Source organism: Lineus longissimus, chromosome 6 (assembly GCF_910592395.1).
Source record: "Lineus longissimus chromosome 6, tnLinLong1.2, whole genome shotgun sequence".
NCBI classification, from domain to species: domain Eukaryota; kingdom Metazoa; phylum Nemertea; class Pilidiophora; order Heteronemertea; family Lineidae; genus Lineus; species Lineus longissimus.
Window position 1 is genome coordinate 14,438,307 of NC_088313.1, and position 24,839 is coordinate 14,463,145.

Below are 24,839 nucleotides of genomic sequence, written 5' to 3' on the forward strand. Positions count from 1 at the left end.
ATAAAATATCCCCTTGTCATCAAATGACTTATATCAATTTTAGAGAATTTTAGAGAATTTGAAACATTTCGGTTTCAATAGTTTTTTCCAATTTTTATTTTTGACGGCCAGCTTTTGCAGAGTGCGGAACAGCCGACTGTAAAATTTACTTCCGGTTAAATTGGCTGGAATTTTGACAACAAATTCCGCCTCAAAATCATCTTTATTTGGTAAGAATCACATTTTCATCGTGAATTATATGTTCGTTATACATCAATATATATTTTATTTGTGCGCAAGTACTTTTTAATCGGTCATCTATGATGCAATTTGTTCTCAAACTTTGCTGAAATCCAGACCTTGTCAAATATTGTGACCCGTGTCAAATGTACACGCCCGTGTACATTTTGTACAGGGTGATTGTTTCATATTTTGTACAGGGTGATTGTTTCATACCAAGCACCGTACATTTCACTGAGCGTTCACCTGAATGCAAGCTTGCGGGTAATGTTAATTTTGGTGAAATACATGTCATGTACTGATCTGAGTTGAATGCAGTGGCCAGTGCATGCAGGAACTTACTTTTGAAGCAGACATATGTCCACAGGACCATAGCATTGCCATTTGCATTTTACCATTATACGGAACTTTGGTCCCAGTTCCCGGATATGATGATGGTATGGTTTACACGACCTCTAACACATATCTCATTCAATCAAAGAAAATACTGCGTTGTGCTTGTCTGCAAATCGTGCATGCCATAATCAGGTGGACACGAGTGACGAGGTTGGAAGTTGAGTGCAATGCAATGCAATGTTTCCTTTGAATGAGATACGCGTTTGAGTATTTGTCAGTTTACGTGCAAACCGTACCAACGTCATATCCGGGACCCAAGTTCTGAAGTGTTGTCAGAAAGAGTGTTCAATTGTTTCAGACTGATCGAATTGGTTGCCAAAATAATTCTGCAGTTTTAGTTCATCCATGCACCCAGAATGCCTTGCACTAACATAATGGCAAGAAGGCCTGCTGATCACATTTTGAGGATACAAGTGTTGGCCTTCGACACCACCATTTTGGCTATACTTTGAAATCCTCAAGCAATTCACACTCCTTAAAATGAAGTTAATTCCCAATTGAATTAAAATCTGGGAGGCTGTTCTCTGGAAAATTAATTTTCTGTGCAAAATCACGAAAGATCCTGGGGCCATTTCTTCATGAAATGGAGTAGGGCCTATCTAGGTTAGTCAAGCTCAAGTAGTATCATTATTGAATTGTATTATAGCAGCAGGATGAACTTGATTCTAACAGTTGACTAGGTCACATTTTATGATTACCGGGTAAGTGTAAGGCCAAGGTTCATTTTTGTCTTGCCTTAAAACAACATTGCCCTACATTGTGAACTAAGCCAAGGTCACTACATATGTCTGCCCTTGTTTAGTGCATCATAATGACACTCTCTATTTAAGGACAGTGTCAGCCAAAACAGTTCTTTAATGGAGAGGTTGGTTTTAACTTCTATTGTATTTATTAATGGACCCAATTGATTAGGCGTCACCCCTTATTCATAAATGCTACTTTAAAAAAGAGGTTGGTTCAACTGTATATATTTAGTATTAATTCATTATGCATATTAGCCCTCATCCAAAAATCCTGCCAGCATGTATTAATATTTCCAGGTTTACCAAATCCTCCATACTGAATTTTACAATTTTACGATATGATATTTATGGTGGTATATCTCCCTATTTCAGTGGCCTTGTCTCGAACCTTCCTGATGTACCGTGATTGCTGCCCCCATGCCTGTACCTGAGCACGCCAACATGAGCCAATCACCGCCAGCGACCGGACACGACCACCCGAACCTGATACGCAAGTTAAGCGCGTCGAAGAAACCACTTAAAGAGAAAGTGGTCCTGTTTTATGATGCGTTGTTTAAGGTGGGTACAAACACACAAAAATATGCTCAAATTAGAGTGGGGCCTCCCTTAGTAGACACCCTCTCTAAGGACACATCATTTGGTCCAAAGTTGGTCATTTCCATATTGATTTTGACCTTTGTAATCAAGACACCGCTCGATTTAGGACAGCATTTGTCAGTTTCGCCACCAGTGACCTATATGTGAAAACACAAAAACTCCTAAATATATTTTCAGGGAGAGGATCCGTCAGTTGGTAACCCAAACTTCTGGGACGAGTTCTTCCTCCTCCGTGTTAATGCCCAGTTCATCGAGAAAGAGTTCGATGGCTTGGATGGCGACCAGCTTATGAACTTAAAGGTATGTGTACGTTCTCCAAGCAGACTGAAGGATCTTCTCATAAGTGCTACTCTCTAACACTAACACTTTCAGCGCCATCCGACGTAGATCTGCCTAACTTTTTTTGCCCAAAATACCCCCGGCAGCCGCTCATTAGGCTTCAGCGTTAAAAACAACACTTACAGTGGGGTTGGGTCCTCTACCTTCAAAAAAATCGAAAAAACGGTACATTCACTAATACTCTCAATTTCAGAAATTTCAGTTTTTGTGTTGGTGGTCAACTTTCGTTTCTGTCGAATTTCAGGAAATTATCAACACGTTGTTCTACAAATGTGTGAAAACGCTACAATCCGAGAACCACATTCGAACGGCTAACGCCATTCAGACACTGATGGGCCTCATCCGCGGCATGTTTAAGAAATCATTGCCGACAGGAAACTACGGGTTTGACGTCATCAATATATTGGTGGGATTCGACTGTGCTGAGGCGCGAATGCAGGTGAGATCAAGTTGAACAATTCAATTATCGTCTATGACGTCACATTTCGGTTGTGTTCGACTTTTGTAATTATAATAGTGCATCTCTTCTCTAAAGTTTAACCAATTAGCAAAGAAATAAAAAAACGGGCAATATTTCTTTATACACGGTACTAGGGTCCCTAGTATGGGTAATATACAAATTAGAAAGTAAGCATGGAATTTAGCCTTCAAAAGTTCAAGGTTTTAAATTAGTATTAATTTATTAACGTGACCATCGACGAGTTATGCATGTTAAAAAGTTTAATTATTCAATTTCAGAACTTAGTGGAGTGTCTACATAACTTTCTGACTGGTGAGTACCCAGCCATCCTGAAAAACCTCTCGCTGAAGTTGCTCCTATCCCTTGTGACGGCCACGGACAATGTCAGTCAGAATACCATGTTGGAGTACATCATGATAAACAGTGTATTTGAAGCTATTGTTCAGGTGAGTGACGATTATGTTTTGCTACGATTAGCTGACCAATCCTGATGCTTGGTTTTGTGGTTAAGGTGTCCATCTCGTTGAGTCGTGAACCTAAGGTTGAGTATTCCTGTTGCTAGCTCTTCCTGTAGTTTGAAGCCCCCGTCATCTCGGTGATATTGACAACTGTGTTGTGATCTGACGTCTTGTGTGACGTTACAGCGTGAAAGTCATATGTATATATCATGGGGGAAAGGATTTTGATACGTGGGGCCGTTGTTCCCCTTTTTGTCAGAGAGCAACAATTCTTTAGTGCGTCTCTTCCGAGCAAATAAATAGTTTAATGGTTTAATCGTTGTCTTCACATGTCCGGAAAATGCATATTTAGCACTATAAATTGTGCTCAACCCCTTTCCCAAATTTCTGGATCTGCCACTGATGTGTCATTATACATGATAAACTTTTTACTTTTCAGTTACTCGCGAGCCCAATCGGGAGACAGACGCATGGACATGATGCCGTCTTATTGCTCACCATTCTAGTGCAGTATAGGAAATACGAGGTAGGACATGCGATTTCTACCACTGTACCACTGTATTAGAACTGTTTTAGAACCCTATAAACTACTAGGTGTCAAAATAAACATGATACTTTTTGCTCAGACCGATATTTCATAAAATTGACATATCTTAGCCATGTTATGCTTGAATTGATGATGATCTATAAAATGGCAATTTTGGTGCAATTTAATTTCAAAAGTGTATCGTGTTTATTTTGACATCCAGTACTTCTTCTTCTGCATTCACTCTACACTTGTGCTATTCTCCATGGAATATTTGATCCTCCAAGGTGGAATGATCGTTTTTGTGTGCCATGGTTTGGCACCAATTGGGTTCATAATCATAGTGACGCCATCTTTAGTCAGAAGTAGAGTCCACACAAGCTGTTTATGTTTCTCACTTGGTAGGGTTTTTTGCTTGGCCTGGTAAAGACACCGGATGATAATAATAAACTGGGCGCTACTGCATGTGAGCCAGCAGTGTTGACCACAAGGCTATGATGCTCCTGACACCTAGTACATTAGAATTAATGATAGCACAGACAAATTGGATATCAACTCTAACGCTGTCTATTTCTGTTTCAGTCTGCCAACCCGTATATAGTCAAGTTATCAATATTAGACGACGAATTAGCTTTAAATGTAAGTATCAATATTCATCATTGGAGAAAGTCATATCATCTTCAGGCTCCGAAGCGGGCACAGCTGGGTGCTGCGGTAGGATTGACTGTTTAAAGGAGTGGGCGGCCTTTTACTTTTTTGTGCAATTTGTTGATGGAAACTACTTATGTTGAATAGGATGTGACTGGGCTGCCGACAGCTGGGTAATATTGCCCTTAATAATGCCAGTGGTCCTTTAAGGAGTAAACGCAAAAAGAGATATTCGTCATTTTACAAACCAGTGCTTTTTATTGCAGTGAAAGTTATGTCAGTTCCCACACTACTCTTTCTTTCACAAGAATACATGGAATAACAACTCCCTCTTTTAAAAAATGAAATGTTGCATTCTTTTATTGCTCTGCACAGCATTAGGTGCGAAGGTCTTCTGCCTCTTGAACAGAATATCAGACACACCTGAAGGTCTTTGGTGTGTCTCACCTATACAATACTAGTCAATGATAGACTAAAACCAGTTTTCACCCAGGCAGTCAGCATAACCGATTAGTTAAAGGGTGTAGCTCATGGTTGAATACCATTGAAGGGGTTGACTACCTGGAACAGTTTACAAACTTTTAATCTCAGGTCTTTCAAGAGCAATGCACAATCTCTGGGTTCTCCCCAAGATCAAACCAGCAGTGTGTACCTCTAGGCTATGTGGCATCTCATGATTTCTGAGAGAGGGTGCGTTACAGCCCTGCGAACAAGTACACTTTTAGACTAGAGTACTCTTACTAGTCTTAGTACTCTTACCAGTCTTAGTACTCTTTTTGACCAACGTTTATGAAAATAGTACTCCTTGACTGCTGTATTCTGCAAAGGAAAATGCATTAGGAGTGCACATTTGATGTTGGTAAAAATCACTAGAATACGCCTAAATTTGGAAAATTTAGCTGAAAATAACATACTCCCAAGTCCAGTTGAAATACTATTTGCTAATTTTTTGGGTTGGCAGGTTTTGCTGTTGGCCAGGTGATTATTCTCCATCCCAGTGCTTTAACTCTGGCATCTCTTCTGGTCGACAGATCTCGATGTATCTGTATACGGATGCTGGTTCACGCTGATAAATGATGACTTCATCTACATCTCCTGCCGCATCCAATTCATGTTGACAGTCGCGCAAGTACAGCGCATGCACAAACCTCTTCATATAACTTGCGACCTTGGCACACTTTGGAAGGTCGAGCTTGTGTCCGGCCAACGCACTCACCTTTGGCATGAAGTACAACGGGATGAATCCCTGCAACAGACTCTCCTCAACCTCGTCAAACACTTGGCACACCATTTGGCCGAGACTCAGGTTGGATCCTAGGAAGTATTCGACATTTTTGAAGAAGATCATCTTGAGCATGTAGCTGGTGATGTACTTGCTAACGTTCTTTGGCCATGAGCCCTTGTCTGTTATCATGATCCGACAGACGTCTGGGTTCCGTAGACATTTCGCCAGGACATAGACGTCCTTCACTCGACTTTCTAGATGCTGCATGTGCAAAGTTTCAAGGTGAGGAAAGGATATTTTCCACAGGGACTGGAGCTGTTCGTGGGTGTACTGCTTGGCCAACTCGCCGCTTGCATGGGGTGGCTTGGGAACGAGGTAGTAGCCACACTGTCGCAGTTCCTCGTGACTCAGGAGCCACGTACGGTTGATTCCGCCTTCTAGCCACTTGCCCTCAACATGAAGACTTGGCACAGCATCCACCGAAATCGTGACGTGACAAGTTTCTTCAAACTGTGCCTGCCATTTCATCTCAATGGGTGACGTTGCCTTCCTGTTCGAGTCTTTGATTAGCTCACTGGCGGGCTGTCTAAGCGTCAAGGAACTTCCGTCAAAGTAGCATCTTGAATGAGGAGCAAAGTGAAATTTTCTGAAAAAATCAAGGTGAAAGTCTTTGCTCCCCTCCTTGAGTCTGTGCTGTGTTTCGTCAGAGTAGTAAACATAGTCATGCCCGGCTCCTTTTATTTTGTGTTGTTCTGTGCTTGTAAGTGTGGCTATCTCAATGAGGAAATCCATTTCATCTGGTAAGCCAACCTTCGCGCCCTCTCCCGCACTTCCACAGTTCACTATCTTGGAGAATAAATTGGTCTCTGTGCCAATCTGCATCATCGCCAAGCGAACTTGTTTGTCGATTTCAGTACTCTTTGGATGAGGTATGCTCCGTACGTTTCCTATACCTGGGGTGTTGAGCAAGGCCTCCATACTTAGGTGGAGCAGGATCGGTATGAAATCATTGCCGACCTCGACGATCACTTTCTTGGCAGTTCTCGTCTCGTGCAGTGTGTGATAGTCGACATATGGTGCGAGTGGCAGCAATTCAAATGGTACTTCACCAGATGAATTGAGTTCATCGACATCACTCCCGTCGATAATCAACAACCGGACTATCTCCAGTTCTCCACGGTGGCAAGCTGCATGGAGATTGGAGAAGGTGTGCGTCAAGGTTAAAGTTTTTGCAGCGTACAGTGGCTTATGAGTAACATTATGCCCACATTCTCTATTCATACCAAGCGTGAGCAGCATGTAAAATATATCTGAACTAACATTTAGACTGATCGCGTCTGTTAGCAGTGTATATGATAGAAATGGCTCTGTGGGAATGATGACCCCAAGTCTGTCAGCAATTTGTCTTGCATTCTCATTAAAAAGATGTTGTATGTTGCCGTACAGTATTCGAGCGGGGAGAGGGAAGCCTGCCTTAAGCAGTGACAACAGTGCTTCGCTGTTGTTCATATGTATCGCCGTGCTAACGGCATTCAGTCTCAAATAATCTGATCCCAGTCGTGGATTCGCCCCGCACTTAAGCAAACACTCAACCATCTTGGTGTCGTCGAGTTGTAGCGCCACCATTAAAGCTTCCGTACCAACGATTTGTTCCACGTTTGGTTTCGCACCATGTTGGATCAGATATTCTAGAATATCTGGTGTATCTAAAGTGCACGCGCATTTCACCGGCTCCCCTATCCCCTTGATCATGACTGCACTCATGCTTGCCCCAAGACGGCATAGGGTCTGCACCATCACCGTGTCTGAACGCTCTACAGCTAGAAAGAGTGGTCTTACCAATTCCAACTCTGAATTCACATCGGCCCAAAATTCCACCAAAATTTTAACCATACTTTCATCGTGCTGCTTTGATTTGAGGAGCTTTTGCAGGAGGAATTGGCGGAGGATATTCTCACCTCTGCTTGCTGTCATATTCAGATTTGCACCCAAGTTGACCAATAACGCAGCCATGTCTGCATCACCTCGAACCACTGTGTCATGTATGATAAGGAATCTGTCAAATGTAGTGTTTATGTCGGCCCCAATTGTGAGCAACCATGCCAGAGATGAGAGCAATGTGTTGAAGTCATGTCGTTGTATGTACGAGTAGCTGTTACGGAGCAAGTGTGTCAAGGCTGTCACACCGAGCACGACAATTTCATCATCAGCTCTGAAGCCAAGTTCAACAAGTCCCTTTACCATTTCTCGATTACTGTTTCTAGCTGCAAGAATCATCGTACCAATCCTTTCGTCATATTTGGCGTTCACGTCTGCCCCACATTGCCCCAAGTGGGACAGCATCGCCATTTCGTTTTCTATCAGCGCTGTCATTATTGGTGGCTGATTTGTAACCCACTTGTATCTGACGTCAACCCCATGCCTGACCAGACAGTTGAGTATGTCAGGTTTGTCCAACAGAACTGCTTCATGTATTGCATGAGATATGGTAAAGGGTTTGTTGAAATCAGCTCCAAGCTGTGCTAAACATGTAAAAATACCAAAATCATGAAACTTATCTACTGCAGCATGGTTAACTAATGTCATGTTATAAATAGTGCAAGTGTTCGTATCTGCCCCGTTTTCAAGCAGAGTTTCTACAATATCAGTGTTTCTTGATTGTATTGCAGCATGCACTGGTGGAACAGTAATATAGCAAGCATTAACGTCTGCTCCTGAGAGAATTAAATGTTTCATCACGTCTTTCTGTCCCTGTTCCATTGCCAAGAACAGAGCTGTACGGGCAGTGATTAATAACTCCTCATTCCCGAAAGTTTGTTCTCTGTATAATCCAAGCTTCGCCAGCGCCTTCACTGCAGGGACGCTTTCCACTCGAATCGCCTCATGTATGGATGTCACGTTTAATTTATACTTTGCGTTTACGTCTGCTCCTAATTTTAACAAACAGTCGACCAGCTGTATTTTTTCCTTCTCGACTATATTCTTCATTACCAGCGATAAGGTTTCATTACCTTCAAGAAGCCTGGCCCGGCAATCATCGGAGAGTAGTGGAAAATTGTCTCGCAGGGCAGTCTGCATCATGAATCCAGTTGTGTGGCTCGACAGGGCATGGTGTAATGGTGTCCAATGGGAACGATCACTTGCATTAATGTCCGCCCCTAAACCTACTAAATGTTCAATCATTGATTTCTTGTTGTAGTGTGCGGCATAGTGTAGGACAGTTCTCCTTCTGCTGTCCCGGAAGTTTACACTGATTTTCTCGACTAACCTTGTGACTTCTGATACGTCGTGCTTCACCACAACGGCGTCCCACAATTCCTCAAAGATCTTGGCCATTCTGTAACCTACACACCCTGATGAATCAGTTCCCCAGCTTGCCGAGAATAAAGCTGGCCTGACAACCTGCTGAGCAGGGCAACCTGGGAAAGTTTTTCCAAAACTTTAGAAAATCTATGTTGTCGGAGTCTTTTGTTGACAAATCACATTTCCTTGCGGTAGTCAATTAACAAATGGACTGAATATCCTGAGTTATGATGTCATGACGGCACTTTTCCAGGGGCGAAGGAGTGTCCACTGGGCGTATAAGTCTAGCGTCAACACAACCCATCACATACATGTACCGTAGTATAATCCAAGTCTCCATTGAAATTGATAGATTTCAATAACTTGGTCTATTCACTTGTGCTAACACAGTTGCAGAAGTGTTTCAAATCAACTGTCAGGACCAAAACTGCATAATCCTTGAAAGTGTTAAATTGTGGGTAATATTTGAAAGAAATGCCTATCCTCAGAGACTCTTTGGGTAGCTGACATGACTGGTAAAATAACCACAGCTACCTTCCCATATCATGTTGTTTGGATTTAACGCCCCCAAGATAAAAATCTATGTCACAGTGAAGATAGACCACTTGACATAGGAAGTTGGCCAACTGACAGAATTTACCGAGCAGTGTTGCCTGAGAAATTGTGTGCATCACAAGAAAAACAGCCAGAATGTGGTTATTCCTAAATGTACTAAAATGAACTCAGAACATGCATAGGGTGAAGTCAGGTTGACTTTGACAAACGGGCGCAGAAGTGGGTTTTTAGCTGTCCATCCTTTCAATAGCACGGCATGTTATACAGGGTGGTCCAGAAAAAACGCAACCTGATACTTCCACTACCAGGGGGTTAAAACCATTGATACTAGATGAGGAATCTTTCTAGAAGAAGAATGATATAAAGATCGACCGATTCTGTTTAGTAGTTTTTGTTGTAGAGACTCAAGGTTGGAGTCCCTTAGTGACTGCTGCTCTGACCAAATTCAACCGTCTGTATATGAAGAAAAAAGTTTCGCCACCTATGCTATTAGGATGCAACTAACTACCAACTATCCCGGAGTGCGTTTTGCATGTCTAGAGAGGGTGCGACCAAGTGCTGGTGAATATGTTAGATGGGCATGATGTGTCATGCACGCCACCCACACGATATGGGACCGTGCACATGACGAGCTATGTACGTCACCCGCAGCGTAGGAGTTTAGAATGTTTTGCTAACAATTCTGCCGCCATTTTTTCAGGGATTTGCTCAAGTGGTTTCCGGTGCTCTGACCGAATTCAATCGTCTCTACCACATCAAGAACTCGGAACCGCAGGGCGGGTTCTTCTCAGCGATCACAAGCATGGTGAGTTGACACACCCTCTTTTCTCAAATGTTTCACAGTATATCACGCTCTTCCTACACACTAACATTTCACCTAATTCACCGCCCAGCCTCGTCCCAATTCATTGTGTGCCTCCGCCAATTCCTGACGCAAGGTTGGATTGTAACTACGTTTTCATTGCCCTGACGAACTAAAAAAATTCGAACATCATATAGAGGGCAAAAAATAACATTAAGGCCATAGGAATGATTAATCCTGTTTACCGTCCGAGTGATTTAAAAAGATGATGAGGCTTTTTTTCATTTTTAGCTCACCTCTTAGCAGAGGTGAGCTTATCCCATACCGTGGCGTCCGTCGTCCGTCGTCGTCGTCGTCGTCGTCGTCGGCGTCGTCGTCGTCGTCGGCGTCGTCGTCCGTCGTCCGTTAGCAGGGCACGTTTCGTAACTGTTAGAGCTATTGAGTTGAAACTTGGTACACATGTACCCTTATGTAATGACACCTTGGAGACCAAGTTTCGGTCCGATTCGTTTCATGGTTTCGCCACCAGGGGGCCAAACATTAAAAGTGAAAATATGCAATATCTCCCTTAATAGTAGTCGGGAAATTTTGAAAAAAATATGGTAGGTACTTCTAGCAAAGGTGCATCATATATCCTCCGGGTTTTTGAGTTGACCTCCTTTTCAAGGTCACAGAGGTCAAATGGTGTAAATTGGCCGTTAGGATGTAACGATGGCACGTTTCTAAACTGCAATGACTATTGATACCAAATTTGGTACACATTTACCCCTTAGTCAGGTGATCTCAGGGACCGAAGTTTGGTCCAATATGATTCACCACTTGACCACCAGGGGGCAAAATCCAAAAACCTTAAAAATGTGATTATTCCTTAACTTCTTGCCCGATTGCCACCAATTTGATATCATGGGTACATCTAACCACCATACAGTATATGTCACACAGGTTTTTAATTTGACCTTCTTGTCAAGGTCACAGAGGTCAAATGGCGTAAATTCGCCGTTAGGCCGTAACTATGGCACGTTTCTTAACTGCAATGACTATTGATCACAAATTAAGTACACATGTACCCCTTGGTCAGGTGATCTCAGGTACTGAAGTTTGGTGCGATCTGATTTGCCGTTTGGCCTCCAGGGAGGGGGCCAAATCCTAAATTCTTCAAAATGCCATTATTCCTAGTAATGACTTGCCCGATTGGCACCAATTTTATATCATAGGTACATCTAATTCTAACAACCATTCAATGTGTCACCCGGGTCTTCTTTGATTTGACCTACTTTTCAAGGTCACAGAGGTCGAATGTACTGTAAATTGGCCATTTTGGGGAAATTGTAATTGCTTGGACCTACATCAAACCTAACACTACATGACACAATACCATGCTCTTTATCCATCTTTCCTCCACATGAGGTGAGCACAATGGCCCTGGCCATTTCATTCATTATTCATTATCGGTTTACAGTCTGATTTACTGGTCAAAACATGGGATTCAGCAAGTTCCAGTAAATGGAAATCAGGTCGGTCATCAACATGAGGCATTGAAAAAATGTCATTATTATGATGAAGAGCCTACCCTGCTAAGTTTTTATTGTGTTTTTCAATCATTTAGGGTAAAGATGAACCACTGGAAAGATTATTTAAATAAAAAAATGATGGCAACAATAAAATAAATAGATTTTTAAAAAAATAATGAAATATTTCATGTTCGCTCAGAACCCATGCGGGAGGTGGACGGTAAACAGGATTAATAATTCCCATGGCCTAATTTTGATGGTAGAATGTAGGTTACAGATTCTAATAGGAAGGAGTATTTGACTGTCATATTCCAAGGACATTTCAACATGATGAAGTTTTAACTGGTGAACCGGCAATGAGGAACCGACGCGATTTATCCGCCGCGTGGCGCTGCAATCGATCATACCAAAACTCTCCATTTCCAATGCATTATCATATTATTTCTGAGCTCGAAAACGATCGCTTATTTTCGACCGATTTCGGCGACGTTTGCATCTTCCTGTTTTAAATCTATTGAGCTATCAGTTTCTTAAGATAATTTTGCGGAAAATATGCGCGATGCCAGTTATTGGGCACGTTTTCTGTTGTTGAAATCCTGTGCAAAAATGTACGCAATGGTTTCCCGTGATTGACCTCATGCGACGTCAACAGACCAGAAAGTGACGTCATGGCGTCAGAAGGTACGATCAATTGTGGCGCCGCCACTGGCATTTATCTTAACGCCGGTTCCTCATTTGTTTTAATTTCACCCCTCTTCAGTTTTATGTGATGTTTATTCCTTTGACTGTGGAGGACGAACCAGTGAGTACGGAGACAGCGACACTCTTATTTTGGTTCACTTATTTGTGGTTTCCATTTCTCCTGGCCTTGTTCAGAAAATTTCCCGGTGACTGAAGCTATAAATAGGTTGTGAGAATGCATGACGCAGTGAATAAAGCCAAACTTTAAAAATACGAGACTTGCCACTGACAGCGCTCGCCATGCAAAAAAGGCATTTTCAGGTCCGGTATACTTTTTCTCACGTGACAAATTGAGTATTGCGTGACGTCATGGATAGTGTCAAAAATACAATGATCAAGGTTTGACTTGTCTGACTAAAGAGAGTTTCTGAACAAGGAAATATTACTTGTTTTGTGGGTTGCTCAGTAGTTTTTCAACCACTGTTTTTATGCAGTTACTGTCTTTTGAGGATTTATCATTTTCTATAAAGCGCTGTTTAATATTTTGAGCTTGCTGTTTAATACATTTTAGCAAGAATTTCTTCAAATTTTCCTTCATGCAATTTGGTACAGAAGTTATTTCAAGTTTCTTTTTAAATTTGGCTCGGTGTCTGTTTTGGTTAATGGGCATGATGATTTCCTGAAAATCTTTTGCGCACTTTTGAAGGGTTCAAATTCATCTCATCACACAGAAACTCTCCCACCTCTTGGTCTCAGTCTCACTGGATGAATAGTGTTCTCTTTCTTCTTCTTCTTCAGCACTTGGTGGTGTTATTTTCCATCGAGTGTTGCTCCTTTGTGATGAGCATGTTTACTTGCCACTATGGTTACGCGTGCAGCAGTCGGGTTTATATGCCTTGTGCCACAGTCTTCGACCAGAGGTAGAGTTGAGTGGATCTTTTGCTTGCCTTGGCGTGGACACTACATGTTGATACAAGGAACCTCGGTTTTTATGTCTTATTTGAAGAACTCTGTGAAGAGCCAAGAATTTTTTACTATCTGGTAGCGCTCTGCACTCCTGGCTTTGGTAACCAGATCTCAGACTAAATTCTGCTCTCTGTGACATCAATTTGTCTTGAGGTTTGACATCATTTAGTGTGAAGCTCTTCAAAGTAATCATATTTTTGTGGATATATTTTAAATGCAGATATCTTCTCAGAAACCATCTTGACAGATTATACTTTTATTGATAAAAGATCCTTTGGCCATGGAATCAGTAGGCAGCGCACCATTGCGTAACAATGAAGGTGGTACGTCTCATGTAGTCACATGATTGGCCTATTCATCATCTCACATGGACCTTGTGAAGGATCATTCTATATCTGCCAACAATCGTTTCTATTTGATCAGTACACCATATTGTTCATGGGAGAGAAAACGAAAATTCCAGATTTTATTTGCAACTATTGTGATAAATTCAGCAATTGAATTCCAAAATTATTTTCATTATAATAACTTGTTATGTGTAAATTAAATTCTAATGGAACGTTTTAATTATTTTTCCCTTTGTTTTATAATTTTTTCCTCACTTTTTGATAAAAAGTGGGTAATGTGCATTCTTGATAAAAGGTGGCATGGTTACTCTATTACCTGATTGCCACAGGTGGTGGTGTTGATTTTATAACAAGGGACAGCAAGGTGTCATGTTATTGTAATAAGTTGATAATTTTTACAGTTAATTGTTTCAATAATTCTTACTTAACCCTTTCCTGCACACTTGTAATTGAAAATTCTATTCGTGGGAACCCACATTTATGATTAAATGTTGACGGACGTGTTGAATACTGCAGCTTTTCTAGAACCTCTCTATTAAGGACACCATTTAGACTGATCAATGACGTCCCTAATAGAGAGGTGTCCTGATTATAGAGGTTAATTTTAGTGGATATGTCAGGTTTTGAACCAAAACCAATATCCTTATTAGAGAGGGTATCCATAATAAAGAGAGTGATCTTGATAGAGAGAGTGTCCTTAATACATGGAGTGTCCCTCATATAGAGGTGTCCCTTACATGGGGGTGTCCACTAAGAGGGCTTCCACTCTACTAGTATCTGGTGGCGATATCATGTTCAAAAACAGTCAGTAGTAGTTTATTTGTTTATTCATTTATTTGTTCATTTGTTTATTTGTTTGTTTTACAGGTTGGAAGTATGTTTGTGGGTGAAGAGAGTTCAGTCGAGGCTGTGAAGTAAGTCATGTAGCATTGTTATGGGTGTCTACAAAACCAAGACCCAAGACCCAAGACCTACAAAACCAAGACCCAAGACCGAAGACCTACAAAACCAAGACCCCCACCGACAAAACCAAGATCTACAAAACCAAGACCCATCAACATCTTGGGTCTTGGGTCTTGGTTTTGTAGGTCTTGGGTCTTGGGTCTTGGGTCTTGGGTCTTGGGTCTTGGGTCTTGGTTTTGTAGACACCCGCATTGTTATCGATTGCAGGAAATAAGATATATCGTTATTATGTAGGTCATGGCTATTTGGACACTAACTCCATCTGGTGGAGGTATAAGGAACTAAGAACTAGCTCCAGGGTTTTGACACTGGGGTACCGGTACGACTTTGGTACCAGTACGACTTTGGTACCAGTGATCTCAACTGGTAGCTTTTCTCCACCGGGACCAAATGCGGTGTTCTTGATTGAGAGGGTGTCCTTGATAATGGGGTGGCCACTTAGGGAGGTTCCGCTGATTTGCTCTCGATTTATTTCTAGGGCGAATGATTCCATATTACTGGCACTTTATGAAGCTGTCCACCTCAACAGGAACTTCATCACAACTTTAACGCACGTGAGTACCAAACCTCATCTTCACCTCAATCGAAGAGATTCGACGATTTTCCATCGTAATTTTCACAGGGATTTCGCACCATTGGAGAAATGTCATGATAAACGACGCAGCACAAGCTCCAGATGAACTGTTGCAAGTAGCGTCATCATGACGCCCCGTGTTTGACACATACATTTTGATAGCATATCCTGCACAAAGTCATCATTTCCTGGAGCGGTTGTGGTCAGAATGAATTTTTGAATGGGTTGATTTACTGTATTCTTCCTGCAGTCACACACACCATCCACACCAGCCACGCCCCCGTTGTCACCAACGTTACCCAAGCCGCCAACCCCGGATGGATCCAGTGGCGCGAACCCACCAACATTCGACCCGAACATCGTCACAGAACCAGCTAGTCAACCCACAAACCTTCTCGTCACTTTCATTGAGTATACGTCTATAGTCATGCAGGACACGAAAGGTACAGTATTCCCGATGGAGGGTGAATCCGTGTGGCTATTCTGGGGGAGACTGACCTCCTTAGACCTGTTGGGCAACCAGTCTAGGGGAGAAAACTCTGAAATCAAACCGGGAGGTCTGGCCTTGTCAGCCGGGAAAGGCAACCATGGAGGCGGAGCACACAGGCCATACTGGCATCTAACTGGGTGCGCTAGATGCAACAGCCAATAAGGCCTGAGAAACGGTCTTCAGAATTCAGGAAAATAAGAATAGTTCACCAATTTTGATATACATGTAAGTTCTTTGATGTCGCGTCAAAATATTTATGATAGATTCTAGCCATAGATCGATAATGGATCATGGTAGATACGACCATTGGTTCCATCTACATGTTCTTAGCTTTATACCAAAGTAGTGTAGTCAACTAGGTACAGGCGCTGATATGCTAGTCAAGAAAATTAAAGAAAAATACTTACTTACCTTGCCTTTATATATACATATTTAGCATTTTGTTTCTTATTTTTCAGACACAACAAGATTTAAGAATGCCAAACTCTGTTTAATCATACTGACGTGTATAACAGAGGTAGGTTGGTTAATTAGCATACCGTAGTGTCATTTTATGTACCGCTCTGCTAGGTTGACTCCTAATTGTTGGATATGGTACTTAATATTGCTTGATTGCGATTAAACTCTTCAATTACTATAATAATATGATGTTTCAATCATAACCTCTTCAGTCTTTCTTGTTGTTATTTCCCTTCCAGGACCAGTACGCCAACAGCCTGATGCATGATGTCAACATGAACTTCCGTGTGCCAATTCATAAATTGGTAAGTTGAGAAAATCTTTTTAACTTGGTGTGTGTAACATAGCTGAAAGTTTTCCGGGAATTCCTGGATTTCCCAGAGTCATCTATATTATCAAGTTTTTCTTTTCTCCTTTTCAGCCAATGAGACATAGAAAAGTAAAAGTGGATGTGCGACCTCCTTCCAGACCTCTGGCGTGTGCTCTATTAGGTGAGTTAGAGTAGATGTGTGACCATCTTCCTAGGTTGATTTTCACCAGATAACGATATAGTCAGAGTTGCCCAAGGTCCTTGAAGCTGTCTCATACATGTGTGTGAAGTTTAGTCAACTAATGATATTGAATTTGTTAACTGAACTGAGCAAAATATTCCTGAAAATTCCCATAGCTTTTTGCCCAGTGTGACCTCATTCTTTCTTATTGCAGATTTAATGGTAGAATTTGTGATGAGCCACATGATGAAAAATTTGCCAATGGAATTGTATATGTAAGTATTCTAGTATGAGGGGCATCGGGCAGTAGGACCTCTCTCCTAAGGACACCTTTGGGACTGACAAGGAACTAAAATTCCTTGCCGTTCACAGTCTTTCAAATGAGACCTAAAACTAAGTGAGGTTCCTTGTATCTGGTGTCTATGCCAGGGCAAGCCAAAGACCCCACCTTGTGGGAGACATGAGTAGCTTGCGTGGACTGTACCTCTGGCTTAAGTCAGAGTCGCTAGGCATATAAACTCAATTGGCGCCTAACTGTAGTGGCACGTAAACCAATCATCCCACCTTGGAGGAGAATACTTTCTGGAGACTAACGCCTTCAAGTGCAGAGCTGAAGAAGACTACCATTCCGTCCCAGGGGGGTATGAAAATAATTTGTATCTTTTTCCGTCCTGCAGGCAGGTGCTAGGAGTCGCCCATCGCGTGTTGTGTTACCAGAAGCGGTGTCGAGTTCGGCTGCAGTACGGTTGGAAGGAGCTCTGGACTGTCCTCATCAACCTCCTAAAGTTCCTCATGTCCAATGAGTCGCATATTATGAAGAAACATAATCTATTCCCTCTAGCGATACAGGTAAGAAAAACATTAATGCGATTGTAGAAAAGGATTGTGGTCATCAGAAAAACATAAATGGGGTTGAGAAAAATGTAAATGGGTTATAAGAATAATGTAAATGGAGTTATAAGAATAATGTAAATGGGTTATTAGAAAAATGTAAATGGGGTTATTAGAAAAATGTAAATGGCGTTATAAGAAAAATGTTAATGGGGTTATAAGAAAAATGTAAATGGGGTTATAAGAAAAATGTCAATGGGGTTATAAGAAAAATGTAAATGGGGTTATAAGAAAAATGTAAATGGGGTTATAAGAAAAATGTAAATGGGGTTGGAGAAAGACTTGTAAAAATGAGGTTGTAAAAAACATAAATGCAGTTGTAAGCAAAATATAAAAGTAGTTGTAAGAAAGACATAAATGTGGTTGTAAGAAAAATGTAAATGTGGTCATGAGAAAAACATAAATGCCAATTGATAATCATTTATACTTAGTGACACAAAAAATTCAATGAACTTTTGATTTTGAGTAAATCCCAAGACACTGATCTGATACATACCATATTCATGTATTCATTGTTTCTGTCGTCTACATGTATTCACAATCCTGTCCTTTTCAGGTTGTGAATATTTTCAATTTGTTCATCACGTACGGCGACACGTTCCTGCCCAGTCCAAGCAGTTACGACGAACTCTACTACGAAATCATACGAATGCATCAAGTATTCGATAACCTGTACTCGATGGGTGAGTTTCCACATAAGCCGCCCACATACGAGCCCGTACACCGCATACTCCTTGCCAGCAGTATTCTTAATTTTCAACAATTTCTATCGTTTACCATAGTCCCTGTAAGTTTGTTGTTGGTTACATGTACACGTATGAAAGCGACTTGGCAGCACTGCACTCAACTCAATGAAATCCTCGTCCCTAAGATCGGGTAATGCTTGCTATTTTACAAAGAAACTTTTCCAAAACCAAGTTGAGATCCAGGCCGCCCGGCAAAAACGGAGCGTAGTGGGCCAGGGGTAGGGTACACTGCCAAAACCCTGCGGTAGCAAAAAGGTTATTGGAGAGGTTCTTCGGAATGTTATAATATGTTATAATAGGTTATTGGAGAGGTTCTTCAGAATGTTATAATATGTTATAATATGTTAATAGAGAGGTTCTTCAGAATGTTATAATATGTTATAATAGGTTATTGAATAGGTTCTTCAGAATGTTATAATATGTTATAATATGTTGATAGAGAGGTTCTTCGGAATGTTATAATATGTTATAATAGGTTATTGGAGAGGTTCTTCAGAATGTTATAATATGTTATAATATGTTAATAGAGAGGTTCTTCAGAATGTTATAATATGTTATAATAGGTTATTGAATAGGTTCTTCAGAATGTTATAATATGTTATAATATGTTGATAGAGAGGTTCTTTGGAATGTTATAATATGTTATATTGTGATATTCAAAATTTCGTTTCTCTCTGTACTCTTCTAGCTTTGCGCTACACCACGATTGACGGAGAATGGAAGGACTCGGCGGCCAAGCTAACCAATTACTTAGGAAATGTTAGGTAAGGCAAGATTAAAAGAGGGTTTTAGGTTCATTATTCTGTACTTGTTTGAATAGTCTGTGGGATATTTGATAAATTGTATAATTGCCCAACTGAATATTGGCCGAGTTGCAGAATTCCTGACAAAGTCCTAAATACCCTTGAAGCATTAGACCGGGATTCTGTAATCATACCCCAATTTTGTTCCCAATTTTGGGGAATTATTCCATAATCTACAATTGGCTGCAAATGGTTAAAACAAAGGAAAGTTCAGAAACTTGAGGATGTCAACTGGTGAGGTTGAAGCAAACATCTAAGGTGAAATCAGTAGGATGTATCGCAAATTGAATTTAAATCAATCATTATGGGCCCCAGACCACACAGTCTGGGGACCATATTGATATTGCTGGAATTCTGCATTCTATCTGTTACCAAACTTTAGTGTGAGTGTTCTCTGAAACAGCTGAACAAACCAAAAATCTTTCACCCCAAACCCACCAAGCATACCCCCATCCAAGGGACGTCACTAAAGACTTTTCAAAATTTCGGCTCATTTTGATGTTATTGACGCTTTTATGCTGAGATTCGTCTGATCGTCTTCTCCCAACATGCCGAAGTCGCGATTCAATCTGACATGCGCTGTGACATGCGCAGAGGCGAGACGCTGATACATTAGCATAAGCTCCGCCCCGTCATAATGACATCATTATTCTCAGGAGTTGGTCGAGCGATGGGACGATGGAGGTATTATAAAGAAACCCAATTCGATTCATGGACTATCGCAAAACGATTTTTCAAAACTCAGAATATTTCGATGCTTTAGATGCATTTTTATGACTCCAGCTCCTCCCTCTCTGGGAGCTGGAGTTAGTATTGTTTTCGCTCAGGTTTCTCGTCCAATCACGTGACCAACACTCGATAATGCACTCTTTTCGTCCACGTTTTAGGCCAATCTTCGGCATGAACATGAAATCTAATAAGCGCAGTACTTAAATCAGATGTTTCTCTCGCCTTGAAAACATTCCTGGGTAAAATCCATTGAGATTAGCCGAGTTAATCTACTTTTTCCGTGATTAAAATCTCTGCCGCTGAATTCTATAAATAGAAACTATTAACATCGCGGCAGTGTGGTTCCCATTGTGCGCCCTCCCACTTCACACCATGTCTGCAAGTTTTACGGAGAGGGAGGGCGTGCGGTAAGAAGAATGGCCAAAATGACGTCACGTTTTCCTGGCAATGCCTCTTGCCGGACCAGTCAAGCATTGGGAAAGCATCTTTAATTCTCAATGCTATTTCAATTTCATCTCAAACATGTCTTTTTACAGACCCACCCCTTACACAGACAATGGGTAACATCAAGTCTTCTGTTTTCAAAGTGTTGGAGAAAGTGTTTTAGGCCTACCTCAGTAGCTGAACTGATAAAACACTGTCCAAGATCAGCAAAGCAGCAACTGAGAATGGTGTCAACAATGTTTTTAACAGAAACAAGCCTCAAACACTTTCCCCAAGACTTTCAAACCCAAGACTTTACCTCACCCAGTGAGTGATGCACTCTGAACTATACTTACCAAGAACTGTCTCCACCCTCATTCTCTGGCTAGGATAATGTAATCCATACAACAGTTTACTATCGCTAGGATAACCCAATGCTCCCTCCATCCAATACTCGGGGGCCCATTTAATTTGCTGTTAAGCAGATTTCTCAATCTAGTTCATTCAGAGATCCGATGAAGCTTTTAGGACATCTCAAGGAAAATTCACTTCAGATGAAATTGCCTCCATGATAAGATAAGAATGATTCCAGTGCACAAGTGCCAAAAATATTTTCAGCTTTATATTTTCTCCCCACAGGGCAATCATCAACCACTTCACCCCCAAGGTGAACTCTTATTCCACCCAGCACCAGCTCTCCTCACTCATGGAGGAACAAGTTGTAAACAGTACTAAATAGACTAAACATGATATTTTCTCCCCACAGGGCAATCATCAACCACTTCACCCCCAAGGTGGACTCTTACTCCACCCAGCACCAGCTCTCCTCACCCATGGAGGAACAAGTTGTAAACAGTACTAAATAGACTAAACATGATGTTTTCTCCCCACAGGGCAATCATCAACCACTTCACCCCCAAGGTGGACTCTTATTCCTCCCAGCACCAGCTCTCCTCACTCACTGAGGAACAAGTTCTTGAGGTCGTACGCGGCAACTATGATACACTCACGCTAAAACTGCAGGAGAACCTAGATCAGTTTGAGCGTTATTCAGAAAAACCAAAGGAAACTGCCTTCTTTACTCAGTTAGTAAGTATGCTCTTGTTGTCTTGTGCTTGACCCAATCCAGGGTAAATTTGCCTCTTGAATCCCTGGACTTTCCTTCAAAAGAACCATCCCAGATAACATTTACCACTATCTCAGAGTTGGCGCCAAGGCGTCGGTGCGTATCACTGCTGCTTTTCACACAACGCCGTATCTTCGTCTTACTTACTTCTGAAATTTGAATCAAAATGGTATTTCGCAGTTTCCACTTGTTGGTTGATGCGGTGCTGTGTTTAGAAAATGGTCCTCAGGCCTCTGAAATACATTTATAAAACCCCTGAAAATGTGCTTTTGGACTTGTACCAGACGAAGTGTCGGATAGTTTTATAGTTTGTACTTGACGTCCAGGATTTAGTGCCTGACATGTAATGCTTTGTAATGAATTGTTAATTTGGTGCCTGACATATGCATCTAGGTTTGGTGCCAGACAATACTCTACATTTGCATGGGCATCTGAGAAGCTTATGCATTTATAGATAGACTCAATCAACAAATCATTGTTCTCACTTGGATATTCAGGAACTTATTTTTGCTTTGTTTTATTTTGATATCTAGGTTCGCTCAATCATCTCTGATGTGAGAAAAACGACAGACGTCACCAGCGCAGAGCAGCAGAGCATTCTGAGAGAATTTGGGACGATATCCTGATAACCTGATGATGTGATATAAGGAAATTGAGACCAATAGAAGATCGCCGCTTGAATTTCTTGCACATAAGCTCATCTTTTGAAATGTGGCTCTGAATTGCGGCGCTGTCTGCCGAAAACAGACCTGTGTGTTGTGTAGATCGAGCTTAAAAAGCGCTGCGCAAAGATAACCGTTTATGACGTAACAATGTCACTGCCAACGTACGGGGGGCCGTGTCAGAGGTCGATTGCATCACAAATATTATCCTTGCACAGCGCTGCTGGGGAACTTGGTTTGTCTCTTGAAGAAAGGCGAGATCTCAGGATTCTCCAATTCCTTGTGATTTTTTGGGTATATTTTTAAAATAATGTATAAAAAGTATTTATGTTAAAGTCGTGTACATTCTCAAAAGCCTGCTTCCCTTAGAAATAGAATTTCGAAATGGTTTGGTCCAAAATGGTTGCACTCGCTGGTTAGTGAGGTCATTAAAATGTCTGGTCATGCATTAGTGACGTCACTAAAAATGTCTGATCATGCATTAATGAGGTCACTAAAAATGTCTGATCATGCATTAGTGAGGTCCTTAAAATGTCGGATCATGCATTAGTGAGGTCACTAAAATTTAGTCTGGAATTATGGTCTAGTGAGGTCACTAGTATGTGCTAATACTATAAAATCATATAATAAGTACAACAATCATTGTACATTATTTGTTTATACAGTTGCAGTATGATGTTATGGTTGTTTATACAGTCACATGATGATGTTGTGGTTGTTTATACAGTCACAATGTGACATTGTGGTTGTTTATACAGTCACAATGTGACGTTGTGGTTGTTTATACAGTCACATGATGTTGTGATTGTTTATACAGTCACAGTATGATGATATGGTGGTTTATACAGTCACAATATAACAGTAAAAAATGAACTGGTGTAAGCATGCAATAGAATGTTTGTTTATACAGTTATGGTGTAATATACAGTCACAGTAGAACGGTCAAAAATGTGTATGCAGACAGCATATTGTTGCGTTTGTTTACGCAATTGCATCAAGATGATGTTGTCGTTTTTTCAGTCACAGTGTAACAGAATGAAATGTACTTGTTCGTAGACTCACAGTGTAAGCATGAAATCATACTGTCAAGGTATAATGTTGTGTTAATTGATTCACAGTTACAGTTCGATGATGATTTGTTTGTTTATACAGTCATTGTGTAATGTAGAGTCACAGTATAAGTACATGTATGATTATGCAGTCACAGTATGATTATGTGGTTTATGCAGTGACGTTGTAATATGCAGTCACACTCACAGCATGGCGGTGTAAAAATTTACTTGTTTGTCTATAGAGTCCGAGTGTAACAATGCTTATACTGTCACAGTATAATGTTGTGGTTGTTAACAGTCACAGTATTTGAAAGTACTTGTTTATACAGTCACAATGTGACGTTGCGGTTGTTTATACAGTCACATGATGTTGTGGTTGTTTATACAGTCACATGACGCGGTGATTGTTTATACAGTCACATGACGTTGTGGTTGTTTATACAGTCACATGACGCTGTGGTTGTTTATACAGTCACATGACGTTGTGGTTGTTTAAATAGTCGCAGTATTTGAAAGTACTTGTTTATACAGTCTAGAAAGTTAGAGTATTACGGTATAAAATGTACTCATTTATACAGTCACAGTGTAAGCATGCGTGAACTGTCACAGTATAATGTTCAGCCCAAGTGCTGTGGTCTTAGAACCTGGAGAGTTGGGGTCCTCCTCCAGATGAATTTGAAAACTTCTGTGCCAAATGAGCGTTTTCCAGGAATCTGAGGGTTAAAAGTTGAATTGATCTTTGGATTCTTTGGGAGAGGCGTCCAAAAAAATCTGTGCTCTTTAACACCCTCTTTATACTCGTTATGGATACAGTCATGGTGAATTGCTTAAACAGCACAGAAGATGAGGACTTATTTTACAGTCACGTTATACTTACATGTAATAATTAGACGGAAATCATGACACTCTGTATCACACTGTACATAAAACATTCACATTGACAACAGGCACCACCGGGTGCACTGCATTGCAGTGAAGGGACAGAAAAGAACAAAGTTACGATCTGTGAACGAATTGAGAATGCCTTCAATTTAGTTGGCGGTGTTACCCTCTGGGTGATGTTCAACTTACATGCACAGTGGAACCTCCCGCTCTATTAAGGACAACCTCTCTGTTAAGGACACTAGTTTTGGTCCCAAATTGGTTGTTTCCATTCAATTTGACCTCTCTAATCTGGACACCTCTCTATTAAGGACAGCACTTGTCAGTCTCGAGGGTGTCCTTAATAGAGAGGTTCGACTGTACGTTCAATGATATAAACAGTTGCAGATGAATGGTGTATATATACAGCTCTCGTCTTTTCAGTACTAAATATGTGACCCACCATGGCAAAATGAGTCGCATGTCGCTCCGAGCTTGACAGGTTGAGACGGACTGGTTGTTTATTTCACAATTGTCTGCCTTTTGTGAAATCTGAGTATATCAATTTCTTCTATTATGTCCCGGTGTCATTTTGCCGTGGTTGGTCACATATTGTATGTTAGGACTTGTGACGGAATAACTGTATAAAGTACAAAAGATATCAGAATTTCAAATTGTTTGGACAGTTGTGCTGGTTCCAATGTCATTGTCCTCAATTAGTGATTCTGTTGTATTGTGCGTGAATGCAGTCATCATGTAATTATTTGAATAATAAATTATGGTATGCTCAAAA

The 24,839-nt window shown here is 41.0% G+C and overlaps 1 protein-coding gene across 5 annotated transcripts; it reads left to right on the forward strand.

Annotated features, from left to right (window-relative positions):
* The first annotated feature begins 131 nt into the window (after nt 1-131).
* Nucleotides 132-24,839, forward strand: LOC135488950 (armadillo-like helical domain-containing protein 3). Of its 5 annotated transcripts, none has more exons than XM_064773944.1 (21): nt 132-209; nt 1,731-1,916; nt 2,133-2,255; nt 2,539-2,733; nt 3,033-3,200; nt 3,652-3,738; nt 4,321-4,377; nt 10,170-10,274; nt 12,543-12,584; nt 14,644-14,690; nt 15,218-15,293; nt 15,564-15,756; nt 16,262-16,320; nt 16,502-16,567; nt 16,684-16,753; nt 16,968-17,028; nt 17,431-17,602; nt 18,201-18,327; nt 19,079-19,154; nt 21,239-21,434; nt 22,005-24,839. In XM_064773944.1, the coding sequence occupies exons 2-21, from the start codon at nt 1,776-1,778 to the stop codon at nt 22,095-22,097; spliced, it is 2,154 nt and encodes a 717-aa protein (XP_064630014.1). In that variant the 5' UTR covers nt 132-209; nt 1,731-1,775; the 3' UTR covers nt 22,098-24,839. The 5 variants fall into 5 exon arrangements, with proteins under 5 accessions (XP_064630014.1, XP_064630017.1, XP_064630019.1 ...); XM_064773945.1 differs by lacking the exon at nt 132-209 and adding an exon at nt 1,404-1,480; XM_064773947.1 differs by lacking the exon at nt 12,543-12,584.